The following is a 17826-nucleotide window of genomic DNA, read 5'->3' on the forward strand; positions in this document are numbered from 1 at the left end:
AACTACACCTACTCTTAGTGTTATGTAATGTTACCAGCTGTGTGGTTCTAGTATGAAGTCGTCACATGACCGTCCCCCATGTCCCAGTGTTTGGGTGCAAGAGACCCTGTTGCCGCCGACACGTGACTTGATGCATGATGACGGCAGCCCAGGCCGGCCATGAGGCCATGCCGAGGCGGATAGACGACGAAACAGTTAGGCAAGTCACATGGTCGCGTGAGCTGAGCTGGCTGGGCTGGGGACGGCTAAGAAATATTGGTAGTGGTAAAACGACAAGTATCTCCAAGCGAATCGACAGTAACTCATAGCAGACGCGACGGCCGTGCGCTCCTTGGCTCGGCACTTCTCAAGCATGATGCCGTCATTTGATTTGTGTCTGCCCGGCCTCTAAGCAACGCCAATCTCTCAACGCTTGCGATGCGCAACACTTGATTCAAGCACTTGCGGCGCTGTTCCTTGCTATCAGCCGAGAGTCGGTCCAGCGGTTTTGACACTGGTGCGGCTCCCGATCAGCTCACAGCTCACAGCTTACCTGCACCCACGACGCCCTATCGCATCCAACTCCCTCTTTCTCCCAAAACACGCGAGCCTCTTGTTAGCGACATGTATAGACCCCCACCCGCTCGCGCACTCGTTCTCGTACGCTCGCCCGCACCCAGCCTTGGGGCAGGAGCCCGATACCTGCCGACACACTGCGATGCATCCACTAGCACGCTTCGGCGACGTGCGAACGCACCTATCCATAGCCTTGTCCTCCGCCAGACTGGATTACGTTCCCCCAACTGTCGTCGCGCGGCCGGTGACATGGGCCCTGGTCGCCTGTTCGCCTGTTCGCCTGCCTGAGCTACTCTAGGCGCGGCAACCCATGAGCACACCCAGGATGCTCTCACTCTTATGCTGGGGCAAATTGTCGCCCACCCCGGGTCACTAACGCAAGCCCACCCTCTAGTACACCATACACCCACGACGGCCCAGCCATTCTCCATGGCGCATTTGCACACCACACGACGAGCAGGGTTGCCCACGGCTGGCCTTGTCTGAAAACTCTGTGCTGTGCCGCCTGCCGTCGATGCCATGCCCAGCACGGTGGGTACGCGCAACTAGTCCCGGATGGGCTAGTCAAGACCGCCATACTAGCGCCCTGCCAAACCTTTCTCGGCTCCTCGTCGTATCCCAGCCCTCACCACCGCGAGGATCCACCCATAGGCAAGGCAATGCCCTTATGTCCCGCTCCCAGCTGTAGTAACATATAAAGACCCTGCTCTTCACCCCAGGACCTGGTCTGTGATAAGGGTCTTCTCCTCCATCGCCCCTACCTCCTCCCCCCTCCCTTTCGTTCACTGCTCTTCAGTGCGACTCGTTTGGTAGCCCTCGCTGCGCCCTCTCCATTCCCCACACGCGACTGATAGTCGGCCTCCCTCCCCAGCCCTCTACTCCACAGCGACAAGCCCACCCCAGCCCACCCCAGCTTAGCCCATACCTAAAGCGACTTTCCATTGCGACCACCCCCCACTGCTCCCTAGCGACAATTGCCCTTTTTGCCTAAGCGACAATCCCCTTTGCAACCATGGAACAAGAAAAGAAGTATTCTGGCGAGTTCATCCGCGAGTCGGCCCCCAATGACGATATCCAACATGGCGACATGACCGACAACTCGGATGACTTGCAGCGTCATCTGGGTAACCGCCAAATCCAGCTCATTGCCATTGGTGGCTCCATAGGTACTGCCCTGTTTGTGTCCATCGGTGGTGCCCTCAACTCTGGCGGTCCTCTCGGTATACTGCTCGCCTACGCTGGATATTCGTGTATCATTGCCCTCGTAAACAACGCCATGGCTGAAATGGCCAGCTTCATGCCCGTCTCCGGAGGTTTCATCCGCATGGCTGGACACTGGGTCGACGAAGCCCTCGGCTTTATGGCCGGCTGGAACTTCTTCTTCTATGAAGCCCTGCTGATTCCGTTTGAGATAACGGCTCTTAATGTTGTGCTAAAATTTTGGAGAGATGACATCCCAGTCGCCGCTGTCTGTGCCGCAGTCATTGTCCTCTACGCGTAAGATATCCTACACTTTCCCTTGCGAGACAAGGCCACTAACCGTACTTTAGTGCTTGCAACATCTTGGCTGTCAAGGCCTATGGTGAAGCCGAGTTTTGGCTGTCAGGTGGCAGTAAGTAGATTTGCGCGACTGTGAATAACATAGATAACTAACCTGTTGTACAGAGGTTCTCCTTATCCTGATCCTCTACTTCTTCACCTTTATCACCATGGTCGGTGGCAATCCTCAGCATGATGCCTATGGCTTCCGCTACTGGCGTGACCCTGGCGTCATCCCTGGCGCCACCAACCTCGATCGTTTTGAAGGATTCCTCGCTGCTCTGTGGGCTGCCTCTTTCTGTATTGTTGGCCCCGAGTACATCTCCATGGTATCTGGTGAAGCCAAGCGCCCTCGCGTCTACATCAAGTCGGCTTTCAAGACCGTTTACTTCCGATTCGGTGCCTTCTTCATCCTCGGTGCCCTTTGCACTGGTGTCGTTGTAGCCTACAACGACCCACAGCTCGAGTCGGTGGTCAAGTCTGGTGAGAAGAGCGCGGCTGCCTCTCCCTACGTCATTGCCATGAGCAACCTCAAGATCAACGGTCTTCCTCACCTTGTCAACGCCCTCTTGATCACAAGTATCTTCTCTGCCGGCAACACGTACACGTACTGCGCCACTCGCAGCTTGTACTCGCTCGCTATCGAGGGCCGTGCCCCCAAGATCTTCCGCAAGTGCACTAAGAATGGTGTCCCCATCTACTGCTTCATTGTTGTTATGATCTTCCCCTTCTTGTCCTTCCTGCAACTGTCGGACAGCTCAGCAAAGGTTCTGAAATGGCTCGTCAACATCATTACCGCTGGAGGTTTGATCAACTTCATTGTCATGTGTGGCACCTACATTGCCTTTTACAAGGCATGCAAGGTCCAAGGACTCGACCGCAAGACGCTCCCATACTGCGGTTACTTCCAGCCCTACGGAACCTGGTTCGCTCTCTGCTTCGAGATCTGCGTTGTCTTTGTCTATGGCTACAGCACCTTTAAGCCCGGCAACTTCACTGCCGAGACCTTCCTTACCTACTACACCATGGTCATAGTAGCTCCAATTCTGTTCATCTTCTGGAAAGTGTTCAAGAAGACCAAGTGGCTAGCGCCACACGAGGTTGATCTTGTTTGGGATGCTCCTCTCATTGACGCCTACGAGGCCTCTTTCATCACCCCACCCGTCAGCTTCTGGACGGAGATGCTTCAGCTCATTGGTCTGAAGCGCAATGTTCCTGTCGACAAGCGTGCTGTCTAAGATGATTTGAGATTTGATGAGCATCGTCTTTTTGTTTGGCACTGTGCATGGTGCGCAGTAAGGTTTTTTGATGATATATTAACCTAGATGGTTAGACCGGTCGTTTGAACAGCCCACAGGTGCTGGTTACGTGTCCAGATGAATTCAATACCCATTTCTTTTGCAGAAACAACATTGTGGCAATTTGCGATTGGTGGCGACTTGCGATTATTGACGACCTCTCCTATCCCATTGCGACAAACAGCCAGGCTGATATCCGATCTTCGATCCCCATCCCCAAACCCAAGCAACACTGATATTTTGGCACCCGATTGCGACCAGCCGAAGCGACGCCACCATAGCCGTACACCTACACGCGACGCTACCCATGCGGCAAATGTACATGTGACTTCCACGCGATTGTGAATCTAGCCGAGTCTTCGATATCGATTACTCTTCCCCAAACAACGCTTAGGCTTTGCCACGCAGCGCCACGTTCAGCCATGGGCATGGTGCTAAAGATTGCCACGACATATCGTGCTGCCTATCTCCGGTCTGGCATCTATGTACGAGGAGATGCGCAGTGCACCCATGGCTGTTTGTCGGAAGATTCATTCGGAAAACTCGGAAGCGGCTACCGGGTATGGATAAGGCCTGCGGTTTGTCGGCAGCCACACCCTCAATCCTACCAGTCGGCACATCGCTTTACTCTACATCTGGACGAGGGTGCATTTTTCCTTGTCGCATGCGCCACTCTCGTGCAATACGATTCCGGCTGCGCTGGTGCAGCCATAACCTACACCTAGTGATGGCTGACTGACTGTCGCCAGGCCACCAGAGCGTCGTCATGGACAAGGGCCGCCTGGGGCGTCGCCAAGCCACTGTCTCATGCTCGTTCATAGCCCGGACCACACGACTATAATGACCGGCCAAACGTTGATAAGCATCAATTGGCAACGGGCGGCTTCTCCAGCAAATAATCTTTGGACCGATGGCTTGCCGCGTGCACCACCTAGCCTAGTTCATGCGCCTCTGCACTCGAAGCCCTGCCAAGCCATGGAGCCAGGAATCCCATACATAGTGTGCTCTTCCATCGCCCAACCACACACCCTTGGTATGTCAGGTATGCATTCGACCATTTCGCTCTTTGCATCCCAAAATGTCCATTACATCCCGCCCGTCCATCTGGCTATCAACATGGCTGTCCGCTCGCGGGTGCGCCACAGAGCCACCGACCACCAATCACCCCGGCAAACTCGTACTCATCCATGGCCGTGGAATTGCGCCGCCGTATCTTCCTAGCTGCTAGCTCTTCCGTCCCTTGCAGCCTCTTTCTCCGCATTTGATAACGGATGGCGGGTCTGGGATCCATTTTTGTTATTGACAGTGCGCGCCGCTTGGTTCACTCTCCGCACATCACTTGCAGGCGATGCAGGTCCGAGGAGAGGTGAAGATATCGGAAAGATTACTATCAGCCTGCGTGATTTGAGCTGGAAGGGCGGAAGACGCACTCCGCCGTGCCGCACGCACCGGACACATGGGCTAAAAAAGGCAATAGTTGAGTACATGGATATTGGGCTTGCTGAGTATGACCTCGTTTACTGCTTTACAAAGTGTACTGTGCGACTTTTCCGTCGGGAAAGATAAGAGGTTCGTTGGGCATTGTTCGTGTTCAATGCATCTACAACGCCACCCTTTTGACGAAGATGCATGATCGACTCGAGGTAGGCTCTAGTATCTCCTTTTTGAGGCGAATTGTTCACAGTCGGGCTATCACTGACGGTGCGACTTTATGGTGTAGTACATGTTGTGAATTCTTTGCAGCGAACTCTGATGAACACAATGTAGAGCATTACTATGTAGGGTAGAAAATGTGGCCATGTTAGCAACAGGTGAGCGTGCACAGTATCCCAGGTATGCGTTCTTATCCCAATGTCACCTAACCTTATAAATATATACCTCCTATGTGCAAATCCACGCCGTGACTACGAATGAGTTCAAACGCAAAGACACAAGACGTGTTTCCTCATCTATCCACTACATACAACTACACCGAAGCCATGTCCTCATTCCCGTCACCAATTCACACCCATTCTCTCTCTCTCTCTCTCTTTCTCTTCGCCAACACCCATACCCACCCAAGCCCACCAAAATAGATACGAAAAACAACCTAATCCCCATTCCCTTGTCTCACCAGCACAAAAAAAGGTGCACGGCCAAACCATCCCGTAAGCCATCTTATCACCTCCCTCCATTCCTCTCTCTCACAACCCAAACCGCCCCCATGGCGTATCTACCCATTCGGACCTTTTCCCTCTCCCCCCAGCCCTAGCCCCCCGCCACAAACATCCCCCCCTCGCTCCCCTTCACTCAAACGGACCGACTCGGCACCCCCCCCTTCTTCTCCGTTTCAATGTTCGCGCCTTGTACATACTCAACTGCGTAAGCCAAGGCACCTAGGGAGGCGCTCACAAGCTACCTAGTGTTAATTCCGCATATATGTACGTAAGTAGTTTCCTCTATATTACGCACACGTGTGTACACACACGCATAGACGTATGAGGGAGGGGTTGCGTATAAGCGTTAAAAGGGCATGGCCCTCGTTCTCCCCGGTTCCCCAGACTCAAAGAATGTCCCCCCCCCCGGTCCCGGAGTGCTGCCGCCATGTAACGGTTGCTACGTGCGTGCGTGCTTATGATGGTGTTTGCGTACTTACTTACTTGCTACCCGTGGAACTTGCCGAATTTGCGGGGGGATGGGAAATATACGCGCAGGTGTGTGTGGGGGTGGAAGAGGGGGGAGGGATAGGGGAGTAGTGTAGCTCTGCATGGTATGTAGTGTAATGAAGGAGTGGAATCTGGGGTTTTCTGCGGGGAAAAAAAGACGGGGTGGGATGGCTGTGTTGGGATGAGGGGTCCGAGGCATGTGAGGCGCTCTTTTTTCTTCTTCTTTTTGGCGGGCTTGCGCTTGGTTGCGGGGATGGAGATGGGCGGGGCGGATAAGTGGTATGTATGGAAGGGTGGATGGAAGGATGAAAGGAGGAGGTTGGGGGTTAGCGTTGTAGGGGTTGCCTGGTACAAAGGGGCTTGTTTGGTGAGGTGTGGTAGTTGTAGTTTGGTGGAACTAGTGTAGTATGCGTATATAGCATTCTAGTTGGCTACCCCTTCCTTTTTACGGCATGTTTCCTTTGCATGACACTTTTTTCTTCCCTATTCTTCTATGGAACCCAGAAAAGCTACGCTTGTATATTTTACACTAGCCCATAGAGCTGTCCCATTGCTTCCTGCATGTCGACATCATTTCGTGTGATAAGCGGTCTTGTGTCTGCTATTAATTGTCGGCAGACTTGATACCCAAAATGCAGTCCCAATGTTACAAGTAGGAGAGGTATCAAGATGCGTCCTAGTATGCGACTCCAAGATATTCCCCCCTTTCCTGACCCATTCTTGCTTCTCTCCGCCGAACTAGACAAAGCTGTAATCTCGTCTTTCCTTCCGTCGTCCTTCTCTTCATCTACATCGCTCTCCAATACCGTCAAGTAGGTCAGCCTCCCTAGCCACAGATGCCACCCGACCAGCATCACAAATGCAAATGCGATATTTACCCAAGACAACTGAGCGTACGGTGATTTTGCTCGCCGCCCCAGAATGTCATACATTTCGTCAAAACCCTGGACGACACGGTGCATGATAAGAGGAATGATGAGCATCGCGGTTGAGAGCCCAGCGATTTCTAGGCTGTGCATGCCGAGGCGGCGGAAGAGTGTTGTTTCTCGCTTGTGGAGGTGCCAGTTCCAGAGCAGGGACATCAGGTCATTTGCCCGAGGGTGCGTTGTTTTTATTGTAAGGAGCATGGCGGTGTGATGTGTAGGATCTAGGAGATTCGGATAGGAATAGAGTGGGTGTAGCAATGGTATTGCAGATGTACCAGGCTTCCCACAAAAGAAATGGCCTTTGTGTGTGTCTTGAATGTGTGGTTGTGGCGTGCTGAGCAGCATCCACGAAAGCTAAGCCGTGTTGGCCAGTGTCGTCGTCGTGGTTGCCTCTTCGCAAACGTCTTAACGTAGCCCACTGATGTTTGGCCGCAAAAATGCGACAAGAAGCTCTCCTCAATCAGCCCATTCCACGGTTCTTCCTCAGTCGACGCGTTTGCTGCCGACTCTTTTCCTTTCCTCACCCCTTTGCGCACGTGAAACCCCCTTTTGAAACACAAAGAGACTGCTGCTGCTGTTGTTGTAGTATCGCGCACTGTTAAGCCGACTCTGCTCGTTTTCTCGCAATACTCCTCCTGGCTTTATTGTACTTGGTTCGTCCTCCAAACGCGTCGACAAGAAGATTGTTATCCCTTTTCGTCTCCCGTCAGCGCTGACTGCCGTGATTCTCACGAGGTGGCGCCAAGCTCCTCCCGTAATGCTCACACCGCCTAACTATTTCGATCCTCTCTCCAGGTTCTTTGGTTTCAGCCCCACAACAAACTCATTCGATTCACGAGCAATGAGATGATGGAATGAGAGACGCTGGGTTGGAAATAGGAGCAAAGAAAAAAAACAGGAGCATCAAATCTTAACCGTCATCGAAGGATTGCACCCTGATCCGCCGCACCCCGGAGTCTGTAGTTGCCTGACGGTGCCCCGCATTCTCAATGCTGAGCTAGCCGTGTGCCGCGCCGCCACCATCAGCCCTCATTGGCCACAATTGCATTTAAAAGGACATGTGTGTTGGTGGTGATTAACTGTGGGGGCTGAAGGATGAGGTAGCGATAGGAGAGGAAGGTGGGCACGTAACAGAAAAGTTGATGGTGGCCATGTGGCACATGTCATGGGAGAGGCTACTCTGGGTAATTTCTCAGACGCATGTTTTTGTTCGCCATGGCACTATGGATACTTAGGAGAAATTGTAAGATGTATGCACTATCATAGCTTTGCTTCTTCTTTGACCGATTCTTTGACATGATTCCGACTTGGGTATTATTTTAATTGTCAACTACAGGCCTATGTGCTTTTGCGTGACTTCTGGTAGCAGAGATATGAACTCAAGCTGTATATCGCATAACGTTATAGCTACTCGGAACTATTAATGGAGATTATCATTACCTTGTCAAGTCCTATTGATAGCAGCGTCCGAAACATTATGCCCTCTTACCATAATACTCTGACATGTGCTTTGTTTGGACTCGAGTTTGGCCTATACATGCATAACCTTCCAGGCTTTCCCTTCAGCACAAGGCCAAAACCGCTTTGCCTGACGATAATGTGAGGCCTCAACAATCCACGAGCACGCCTCGCCTAGTTTCTCAAAGTTTAAACGGAACTCGCTAATGTCTAGAAACAAGAAAAGGCATAAAACCCAACAATGCCGATAGAAACACCAAGATGTTTTACCGATCGTGTCTCACAATGCACCGTGCCCAACCGACAGCTCCTACACACTAACATTGTTCTCAAAGCACGTTTGTATGACTCGCGCCTGTCATCCGCGCAAAACAACATCGTATACTGTAAACATGATCGCACGGAACAAAATCGCATCGCATCGAACACGATATGCAATGCGGTCAATTCGATGGCCGCTAAGCCGATGCGCACCTACCTTGTGTCACGATGGTATTCTCGGTAGATTCTTCGACTACTGAAACAGGGAAACAAGACGCTGCTTGTAAGGCGCCAAATGTGCCGGACCAAGGTATTCCGAAGGTAGAATGTCTCAGTGAGAATTGAGTAGCTGGACTGAGTTTGATTCTGAAGTGCTATCTTCGAGATCTTCGGGATGATACGATGAACTCGCTGTCTCCTTCATCTTCTACGTCGTCTTCTGATGAGTCTTCATCGCCATCCTCGTTCTCATTGTTTACCTCCGGTTCAGTCGTAGGAGGTATATGTCTCGACCTTAACGTGCGGCCAACTGGAGCGGTTTCGGCCTCGAATTTCTTAACCTTGGCTCTTACTCGGCCCTGCCTACCTCTGCCTTCAAAGTCTAGAGTCCACGAGAGTTCGAGTCCCTGCTTTTTGGTACCGGCATTGTCAATGATCCAGTTGTACGGCGCCTTTAGGACGATTTTGGACTCGATAGTGAAGAAGCCCCAGCCTTGTGCTTCGAACTCGTACGGTGCGGTTCGGAGGACACGGTGGCTGGGCCGGAATGTCGGATGCTGTGATATGTTAGCCTTCTCGCGCAAAGCAGTACATCAACCAGTAGCCATAGCACATGTGCATGTGTAAAATGAGCCATGTACAACTCCAAATTCTGCGCATCCTGGACTTTGTATCGAATGGCTTTCGCATCCCGCTTCTTGACCAAGAGACAACTTGAACATGCAAAACTGACCAGATAAATATGCACTTCCTTAATGAGTTCCGGCCTTGAAGTGCGCACAAAAAACGTCCAAAGATGTTCATTCGCACTCCCAGGGTTCCTAATCAACCTATGCTTGTTTCCTATAAGAATCATGACACCCTCAACACCATCTTGTCCAATAAGAGAGCCCCTGTCAACCTCCTCTTCCACACGTCTTTCCGCATAAGTCACGGGATACTTGGCCTCCAACTGTCTTGCCAAAGGCTTATCTGGAGATGCTGTCGTATGTGTCCTGCACATAGGACAGTTGGCTTCGAGGTCGTAGCTGGGATCATAGTTGGGATCAAAGTCTGCGAGATGCACATCCAAGCTCGAATGCTCGATTTGGTTGGTAGACGATGCGTCAGCCCATTGTGCCATACATGATGCGCACAGCAAATGGTTGCATTGGGTCCTCACGGGAGTGAAGAGGAGAAGCTGGCAGATCTGAAAGATGTGAGCAGATCTCGGCCTGGAATTTTTCTGCCGCGTGTGTAGCTCACGGGGCAGAGATGGTCGTGCGCGACATCTTCTGGTGGAACTGCGCGCGTTGCCTGGGCCATGGTCGCGTGAGAGAGGGAAAAGGAAAAAGAAGAGTAGATCGATGCATTGCCAAAAGTCAATGCTTTTTAAATAAGCTCTACTTCGTAGCCGTGAAATGACTGCTGCTAGATGTGGTGTAGAAGTGGGTGTCATGCTCGTCATTGGCTGGTGTGCTCCAGGCACCAGTCTCGCTTCACACGCCATTGCAAGGCGGGGACGGTTTTCACGTGATGGCGCGTCACCAAGAACGTAACTTTGACCACATGGCAGTCCCATTAGCAATTGAAGATATATAAATACATTGGACTCCCATATGACTCCCATATGCGTGCTTTCATCTGTATCCATTGTCGTGGCCCCATGGCATATCATCTGGTCGCAGTCCCATGGCTTCTTTCTGTTGCAATTGCCTTTGCAGCTCCGCCTCCCGTTTAACCTCTTCCAGATATCGTAGCCTCTCTCTCCGGGCCTTCTCCTTGAGCTCGCCAAAAGGATCAAACCGATCACTCTCTGGGTTTTTGAAGGGGTTTTCCCTCCAGCTACCTCGATCTGTAAGCGTTGTGCTCCTCGGCCTGTCGTGAAGCATATCATATGCCTTGTTACGCTGAGGATCGGCAAAGGGGTTGGGTGTTGGAGGCTCCATGCGTGAGCGGCTACGGTCTGTGGATACCGTTTCTGGACGCAAGTATTCACCTGGGCCAAACAGAGTGTTGCTGCGGTCCGTTGAGCGGGTCAAATGGCCTTCTCCTCCGCCGTTACTGGCCCCTTGTAGACGCGCGAAGACTGAGGATACAGTACCTGTGTGTGCGCTCTCCGGAGCTCGCAGAGCCTGTGCCATGGATGAATTGAAAGAATCGTCTTGCATGGACACATGGCGGGTATATTGCTTGCCTTTGCGGCGCTTGATGAAGACGATGGCGGCAACGAGAAGGGCCAGCGCACCTGTTTGATTGTTAGGCATTATCAATTATGAAATAAAAAGTATAGCAGTGACTAACCAAGTACACCAAGGACGATTGCTGCTACCATGGCTTGTTTTGTCATTATGGGTGTCTGTTCTTCTGGCAACCTTTCCGCAGCGCCTGTTTCACCCGTCATTTCCGCTTCTGCAGTTGATAGAGGCGGAGGTGGAGGCGGAGGAAGAGACACGGAAGCTGTCGGTGAAGCTTGCTTTTGTCTGTCGCTTTGTATCCTGTCTCCCGGGAGAGATGTTGTGGAGGGAAGAGTCGTCGTTTCTAACGTAGTGCCGGTGTTCCATGATAGAGTTGTGCTCAATGATAGAGCTGCTTCTGTGGTAACTTGTAACGCGGGCACATCTGTCGCGGTGCTCGATATAGAGGGTGGCATGGTCGGATCAGGACCGAGAGTTTGGACAGGTCGGGATGATGCACCGGATTCCATCGGCGAGGGTGGCTCCTCATCATCGTCGGATTCTGAATCTTCACTTGAGGACGACCCGCCGCCAACTGTTGAAGGGCTGCTGAATGGCGAGTCTGGGCTCTCTGGTCCTTCGTCCTCCTCTTCCCCCCCTTCCGGAAGGGGCATAGTAGTCACAGCACCATCTTGACGTCGCGAGTGCCTGGGGAAGATGGAGACTGGCGATGGTCGCCTCAGCTGATAGCGAGCCATGATAAAAGTAATAAACAAGTATTAGATAATGTTAGACACACGCCAAGGGGCCAATAGTGCAGATATATCAAGAAAATAAAGTAACGAAAAGGAGTGTCTCCAGGACTATGAACCGAAAAGAGTGTATCCGTTCAACGGAGAGATTGAAAAGAACGCCTGATTTCCTCAGTGACAACGTCAATCCACATCAATCAAGGTGAGGAGAGAGAGAGTAAAGCGACGGAACATGGAGACGCCAATGCTTTGAATGCAGCATGACGGCTTGGGGGCCGCATGTCAGGGTCACTAGTCTCAGTCGCAAAACGTCTCCAGAGTGGATCTGCTCGGCACTGTCTTCATCCCCAACGCTTCCCTGGGAAATAGCATAGAAACGGCACTTCTCTTATTGGGCTACCTGAGTTGTCCTCGAAACTAAGGCTCAACCACGTCCAGTCGCGGCAATGGCGATCAGCAGCAAAATGCAAGAAACTGTCTAGCTGAGCTATGCTAAGAGATGCACCGACTGGGGCATGAGGCTTAATGGAGTTCCGTGGTTGGGCACGGGGAATACATGAGACGTCTTGGCGGTTTGACAGTGCAAAGATGTAGCGCCTTGTGCTTCAGCACCCTCATACCGCGCGGCGCCATAACATGGGTTGTCAGAGCAATGTGGCTGCCACGGTGAAGAGGAAATGACGAACAAAGCTGACAGTCCCGTTCGCAGGGTGCATAACCATAGTAACGCCTCATGGTTCAGGCTAGTGGGAGATCTGTAGCACCAGCGCCAAAGCCAAAGCCACACCTATGCGAAAGCCACACTTGATCCTTTGTGTTTACGTCGCTGATTTGGATTTCGCAGTGGTTCTGAATATTAGTCGACGCAGCCAGGGCGCTGCATGTCGAATCATCAATATGCAGCTGTCATCTAGACCGTTTGTGAAGGCTGTCAAGCTGGGACGAAGGTGGAGAAAAGGAGCTGCCATCGCGAACGGACAGATGTGGCGCGGAGACCCCAGAAAATTGTGGAGCCTACTTAGCGTGATTATGCTGCGGGCCATCGAGTTGCCGCATCAACAACACTCCACTATCCAAGCCAACATCTCTAATAGTACATGCAGCACGGTTGCGTGCAGCCTTGCTACTGACCGCATTAACCCGCTCGTTATGACAGTGTGACAGTACTTACAGACGAGACAGTAACCAGTACGGACTCTAGCTTACCGCACAGGTGCCACCAGCAGCACTTGACCAAATCCCGCTATAGGGCGGGCGAACCCAAGGTATATCATCCATTACATTCTGCTTGAATTTTTAATTAAACCTGTCCCAGATGGCAGGATTGGGTTCCATGTGAAATATCGAAAACCAGTTCTAGGCCGGTATGGCTCGATCCATACTCTGACCCAAGCACATTTCATAATACACTTCTCTCTTCGCGAGCAACTCTTGGTGCGTCCCACTCTCCACAACTTTTCCCTTGGCAAAAACAAAGATTGCATCTGCATCCTTGATCGTACTGAGCCGGTGCGCCACTGCAATGGTTGTACGCCCGCTCTGTGCCTCCTCTAGGGCCGATTGAACTACCCGCTCAGACTCGGTGTCGAGTGCGGATGTGGCTTCATCAAGCAGAAGAAGACGCGGTTCGCGTATTAAAGCTCGGGCTATTGCAATCCGTTGACGTTGTCCTCCAGACAACTGTGTGCCCCTATTGCCACACATGGTCGCGAAGCCGTCAGGCAGGGATGCGACGAAGTCATAAATGTTGGATTGTTTGGCTGTTTTCTCAATTTGCGCATCCGTAACATCAGTTTCGATGCCCATAGCAATGTTGTCGCGGATCGAGCCTTGGTATAACACGGGTTCTTGTTGAACCAGCGAAACGTCACGACGGTATTTGCGGGGGCAAAGTTCCGTCAAGGCCCGATTGTCGCAAGTTATCCGCCCGGCGATAGGGTCATAAAACCTTTCAAGAAGGGATATCATGGTTGACTTTCCACAACCGGACGCGCCCACGAACGCGATAAACTGGCCGGGCCGTACGTCGACATCGATGCCTTCGAGAACTTTAGCGTGTGGTCGAGACACGTATGCGAACGCAATATCATCTACTTTGATATGCGCCGGACCCTTGTCCTTTTCGTTGTCAAAGGGTGGCTTAGATGGGTCTTCTTCCACGGCCGGTGTTAGCCTTCGTAGCCAAAACACGTAGTTCGCCGCGGTCGCCGCCTTGGTCAGACTGGTTGTGTAGGAAAAGAACCCTGCAGCTGCCTCTCCGGAAAAGATGACACCGATAAAGACTGTGAAGAATTGGGTTGTTGTGTACTCGCCAGTACTGATCAGGCGACCACCATACCAAAAACCCTACATATGTCAATTTTCTGTTTTTGAGAGTAACGCACGAAGTACATACCAAAGCCATTGCAAGGAATGAGATGGATTGCGACAGAGCATACCAGAACATGGTCCATATCAGAGCCTTGATGCTATGCTTTTCAACATGACGCAAACAATCTTCGTATCGCGCGAGAATATGTCGCTCAAGTGCGAGACTGGAAACTGTGCGAATAGCGGAGACAGCTTCAGCAGCGAGCGCTGCACTGCCAGCAAAACGTTTCCCAGTGAGCTCCTCTAATTTAAACTCAAGACGAATCCTAAGGTAGCCGGAAAACACGATTGGTGGTAGAGCTGAGCGCATGCAAAGTCAGTTCGGCCTGTTGATCGGGTTCAAGATGCTCACCTCCAAAGACCACGACAAGGCCCAGCTTCCACCCGACGGAAATTGCAAGAATAGAGCTGGAAACAACATTAACGATGTTGATACAAATCAGCATCAGGTTAAAGCCCATGAGGTCGCGTAAGTGGTCGGGATATCCTGAGAGCTTTGAAACGAGCGCGCCACTAGCGTTATTCTGGTCGTCAAAGAAGGCCATGTCTTGCTTGAGGACCAGATCGAATATCTCGCGTCGGAACTTCCTTCCTACCACTTGAGCTACAATGTTGCTCGTCCACCCGACAACGGAATACACAGCCAGATTACCCAAGGCAACGATGAAAAACATGAGGGAATAGAAGTCGCCCTCGTCTACGGCTCTTTCGGGTGACAACTGAAACGCTCCGACGACGCGTGAGAATAGTATGGCTTGAGCAGGGAACGTCGCCCCTCCACATACACCGGCTACCGTCAATAAGACGAAGCATTTCCAGACATCGCCTACTTCTTTGAGAACCAGCCATATGCACGTGACTAGATTGTAGTTGGTGCCATCTTTGCTGGGTTGCTCAACGTCGTCATGGTTTATGGCGGAGACCTGGGTCTGAGTGCGTTCGAGATCAACCTTTTCTGTAGCAAAGTCTTGTTCCACGTGTTCTTCGCTGTCAGTCTGCCCAAGATCCTGGGCTCGGACAAGACGTGCGTATGCTCCATCTTGCGCAAGGAGCTCTTCATGTGAGCCCTGCTCCACGACAGTGCCACTAGACATGACGATAATGTTGTCTGCATTGCGGATTGTAGAGAGCTTATGCGCTATGACGATCGTGGTGCGGCCTTGAGAGACACGCTCTAGGGCTTGCTGCACAATCTTTTCAGCTTTCGGGTCTAAGGCGCTGGTTGCCTCATCTAGCAGTAGAACGGTGGGCTCTGAAACGATGCTGCGTGCGATCGCTATGCGTTGCTTTTGACCCCCCGAAAGATTTGCAGCACGCTCACCAAGCTGCGTATCATAGCCCTATGTGCTGTTAGCACTGCCAGTCCATGGATGGTATGAAAATCTGGGGAACCTACCTTTGGCAGTCTCTTGATAAACTCCTCAGCATAAGCATCTTTACAAGCCTTTTCTACCAGCTTCCGTTGCTCGTCCTGAGGTAGATTGGCCTTTTCGGTACCAACAAGGCCGAATGCGACGTTCTCATATATGGTCCCGGAGAACAGAACCGGTTCTTGCTGAACAAGACGGATGTTTGTCCGTAGCCATGTGAGATTCAACTCTCTGATGTCCGTACCATCGAGGTAGATCATACCACTAGCCTGGTCGTACCAACGCTCAATCAAGCCGACGATTGTGGATTTGCCGCTACCCGAGGCTCCAACTAGCGCTGTCGTTTTACCTGCTGGTGCGGATACAGTCAGGTCCTTCAGTACCGTGATATCGGGCCTTGCTGGATAAGCAAAGCTGACGCCCTTGATCTCAATGACGCCATTGCATGCATCAGGTATTTTACCCTCTTCGCTCAGAGGATCTATTGGCGACTTTCGGTCAATGGTCTTGAACAGCTCATCCGCGGAAGACGATGCCTTTACCAAAGCCATAATTTGAGGAGAAATCGTTGTCATTGCAGTTGCGGCAACTATCACGGCTAAGATGACGGTAAATACATCGCCTATGTACAAGTAAGCAAGTGCCGTTATTTGGTGAAAGAACCCACAAGACTATAGTGAGAAAACAAGTGTTAAAAATCAACCTACCGCTTTCTTTGATCTCTCCTCGAGCAAACATTCGGATACCTTGCCAAAAGGCCAACCCATAGCCGCAGTAGATACAGAAGAACTCTGTGGAAAACATGACTGCGTAATTGGGAGATTTCTTCATCCCTACATTCATTGCGTCGCCGAGAATATTGTCGTATTTGCGCGACAACAAAGGGTGCAGCCAAAAAGCGTGAACAGTGCGTATCGTTGAGAAGACTTCTTCTGCTAGCTGCCCAGCTCTTGATTGGATCGATAGCAACTGGTTCTCATTCTTGGCGTCGATGCCCACGCAGACACTGATAACGACTATAATGGTTGGAATGATACTGATTGTGATTAAAGTGAGCTTCCACTGTACAACAAAAGCGACAATGAAAGCTGTCACGAATGTCGATACACCCTGGATTGTGAGCGAAAGTTTCTCGGAAATACCGTTGTTGACATTATTTCCATTACTGGTGGCTTGCGTTGTGACCGAGGCAGCCTCATCTGAATCAAAGTAGGCGATGTTTTGGCGAATGACGTGTTTGAGGAAGTCTATGCGCACAGCCTTGGTGGTACGTATTGCGGCTATCGATATAAAAGTCTAGCAAAATGAGCATCAAGAGATTGAATTGCGAGTAGAGCTTGCATACCGAGTGGATATAGACAAGACTGAATTTCGCAATGAAGAGATATACAAAGTACAGAGTGAATTTGTTCACTTCAGAACGATATTTAGCTGGCGTGATGGTCCCAGTACCAAACGCAGTAAACGTGGACACGAATCTAAAATGTTAGTGAAGTCCTCGATGTTGTTTCCGTATACACAGACTTACTTTCCGAAGACTAGGTCCCTGAGAAGAAGGTCAGTATTTGTGTGAATCAGGTAGTATTGATTCGCCTACATGAGTGGTAGTAGTGTTCCAGCAGCGACGGCGGCGATGGCCGCAATAACGTTCAGAATCCAACTAGTGCGATCCGCATACCGAAAGATGCGCTGAAGCAAGGTCAATCCTAGATTCAATTCAGGTGTCGCGCGTGTTTGGACTTACGACATAGCCACCCATACCGCCATCGGCCTCCTTGGACGCAGCATCGCTTTTGCCGTCAGAAGCTGTAACTCTCTTAGCATCTTCACTTGTTTGCGCGTCAGATTCGAGTGGCGGGGCTTGCTGCCCCACTGGCGACATGGTCGAAATAAGAGTTGGTGTAGTTCATTGTATGTAGGCAGCAGCGGAAATCTAACGCCATTTAATCGCGATCGGCCAAGAACACTCCTATAATTCTTACGTTACGTAGGGCCGTCTTAAGTGGCTCGATGGCCCCCGAGATGAGCTGATCGTGTCAGGGGTTGACTACGCTCTTTGCGGACAAGGATACTCGGAGAAAAACCGCCCGTACTAAAACAGCGTAACATTGATGATGTAAAACTAGTTATACGCTAACATTGCTAAGTTACACGATTTAATGCTATCCCATGGAAATCTGTATACAAAATTTAGTACGCTTATGAGTATGGATAACTAGTTTGAGTGCGTGATGGTGTAGGCGGCTGGTGTGAGCAGTGGTGTTGTTTTGATAGGGG

General features: G+C 51.2%; 6 protein-coding genes across 6 annotated transcripts; 1 reads left to right on the forward strand and 5 right to left on the reverse strand.

Annotated features, from left to right (window-relative positions):
- Positions 1–293: 293 nt before the first annotated feature.
- On the reverse strand, positions 294–1322 carry COCSADRAFT_219647 (uncharacterized protein). The gene has a single exon (XM_007703540.1). The coding sequence runs from the start codon at positions 1074–1076 to the stop codon at positions 549–551; it is 528 nt and encodes a 175-aa protein (XP_007701730.1). The 5' UTR covers positions 1077–1322; the 3' UTR covers positions 294–548.
- On the forward strand, positions 1323–3766 carry COCSADRAFT_219648 (uncharacterized protein). Its single transcript, XM_007703541.1, has 3 exons — positions 1323–2052; positions 2106–2167; positions 2221–3766. Exons 1-3 carry the CDS (start codon positions 1568–1570, stop codon positions 3330–3332), a joined length of 1659 nt encoding a protein of 552 aa, XP_007701731.1. The 5' UTR covers positions 1323–1567; the 3' UTR covers positions 3333–3766.
- Positions 3767–6561: 2795 nt separating this feature from the next.
- Positions 6562–7164, reverse strand: COCSADRAFT_172804 (uncharacterized protein; the record flags this gene model as incomplete). Its single annotated transcript, XM_007703542.1, has 1 exon — positions 6562–7164. The coding sequence occupies one exon, from the start codon at positions 7162–7164 to the stop codon at positions 6562–6564; it is 603 nt and encodes a 200-aa protein (XP_007701732.1).
- Positions 7165–8941: 1777 nt separating this feature from the next.
- COCSADRAFT_38288 (uncharacterized protein) lies at positions 8942–10312 on the reverse strand. The gene is made up of 3 exons (XM_007703391.1): positions 10147–10312; positions 9635–10090; positions 8942–9458 (listed from the first exon to the last, which is right to left on the reverse strand). The coding sequence occupies exons 1-3, from the start codon at positions 10204–10206 to the stop codon at positions 9057–9059; spliced, it is 918 nt and encodes a 305-aa protein (XP_007701581.1). The 5' UTR covers positions 10207–10312; the 3' UTR covers positions 8942–9056.
- A 131-nt stretch (positions 10313–10443) lies between these two features.
- COCSADRAFT_182661 (uncharacterized protein) lies at positions 10444–12086 on the reverse strand. Its single transcript, XM_007703543.1, has 2 exons — positions 11185–12086; positions 10444–11128 (listed from the first exon to the last, which is right to left on the reverse strand). The coding sequence occupies exons 1-2, from the start codon at positions 11813–11815 to the stop codon at positions 10521–10523; spliced, it is 1239 nt and encodes a 412-aa protein (XP_007701733.1). The 5' UTR covers positions 11816–12086; the 3' UTR covers positions 10444–10520.
- Positions 12087–13165: 1079 nt separating this feature from the next.
- Positions 13166–17445, reverse strand: COCSADRAFT_191605 (uncharacterized protein; the record flags this gene model as incomplete). The annotated part of the gene is made up of 9 exons (XM_007703544.1): positions 17294–17445; positions 17147–17238; positions 17078–17095; positions 16895–17027; positions 16257–16845; positions 15576–16171; positions 14532–15519; positions 14205–14479; positions 13166–14155 (listed from the first exon to the last, which is right to left on the reverse strand). The coding sequence occupies exons 1-9, from the start codon at positions 17429–17431 to the stop codon at positions 13166–13168; spliced, it is 3819 nt and encodes a 1272-aa protein (XP_007701734.1). The 5' UTR covers positions 17432–17445.
- Positions 17446–17826: the final 381 nt, after the last annotated feature.

The sequence above is a fragment of the Bipolaris sorokiniana genome (assembly GCF_000338995.1).
Source record: "Bipolaris sorokiniana ND90Pr unplaced genomic scaffold COCSAscaffold_10, whole genome shotgun sequence".
NCBI classification, from domain to species: Eukaryota; Fungi; Ascomycota; class Dothideomycetes; order Pleosporales; family Pleosporaceae; genus Bipolaris; species Bipolaris sorokiniana.

Coding starts and splice junctions, on each gene's coding strand:
- COCSADRAFT_38288 (XM_007703391.1), bottom strand. CDS start 10,206: ATGGCCCAGGCAACGCGCGCAGTTCCACCAGAAGATGTCGCGCACGAC. Junction 10,091..10,146: donor CGCACGACCATCTCTGCCCC/GTGAGCTACACA, acceptor CACATCTTTCAG/ATCTGCCAGCTTCTCCTCTT. Junction 9,459..9,634: donor AGGAAGTGCATATTTATCTG/GTCAGTTTTGCA, acceptor AACATATCACAG/CATCCGACATTCCGGCCCAG.
- COCSADRAFT_219647 (XM_007703540.1), bottom strand. CDS start 1,076: ATGGCATCGACGGCAGGCGGCACAGCACAGAGTTTTCAGACAAGGCCA.
- COCSADRAFT_219648 (XM_007703541.1), top strand. CDS start 1,568: ATGGAACAAGAAAAGAAGTATTCTGGCGAGTTCATCCGCGAGTCGGCC. Junction 2,053..2,105: donor GCAGTCATTGTCCTCTACGC/GTAAGATATCCT, acceptor ACCGTACTTTAG/TGCTTGCAACATCTTGGCTG. Junction 2,168..2,220: donor GTTTTGGCTGTCAGGTGGCA/GTAAGTAGATTT, acceptor CCTGTTGTACAG/AGGTTCTCCTTATCCTGATC.
- COCSADRAFT_182661 (XM_007703543.1), bottom strand. CDS start 11,815: ATGGCTCGCTATCAGCTGAGGCGACCATCGCCAGTCTCCATCTTCCCC. Junction 11,129..11,184: donor AATCGTCCTTGGTGTACTTG/GTTAGTCACTGC, acceptor ACAATCAAACAG/GTGCGCTGGCCCTTCTCGTT.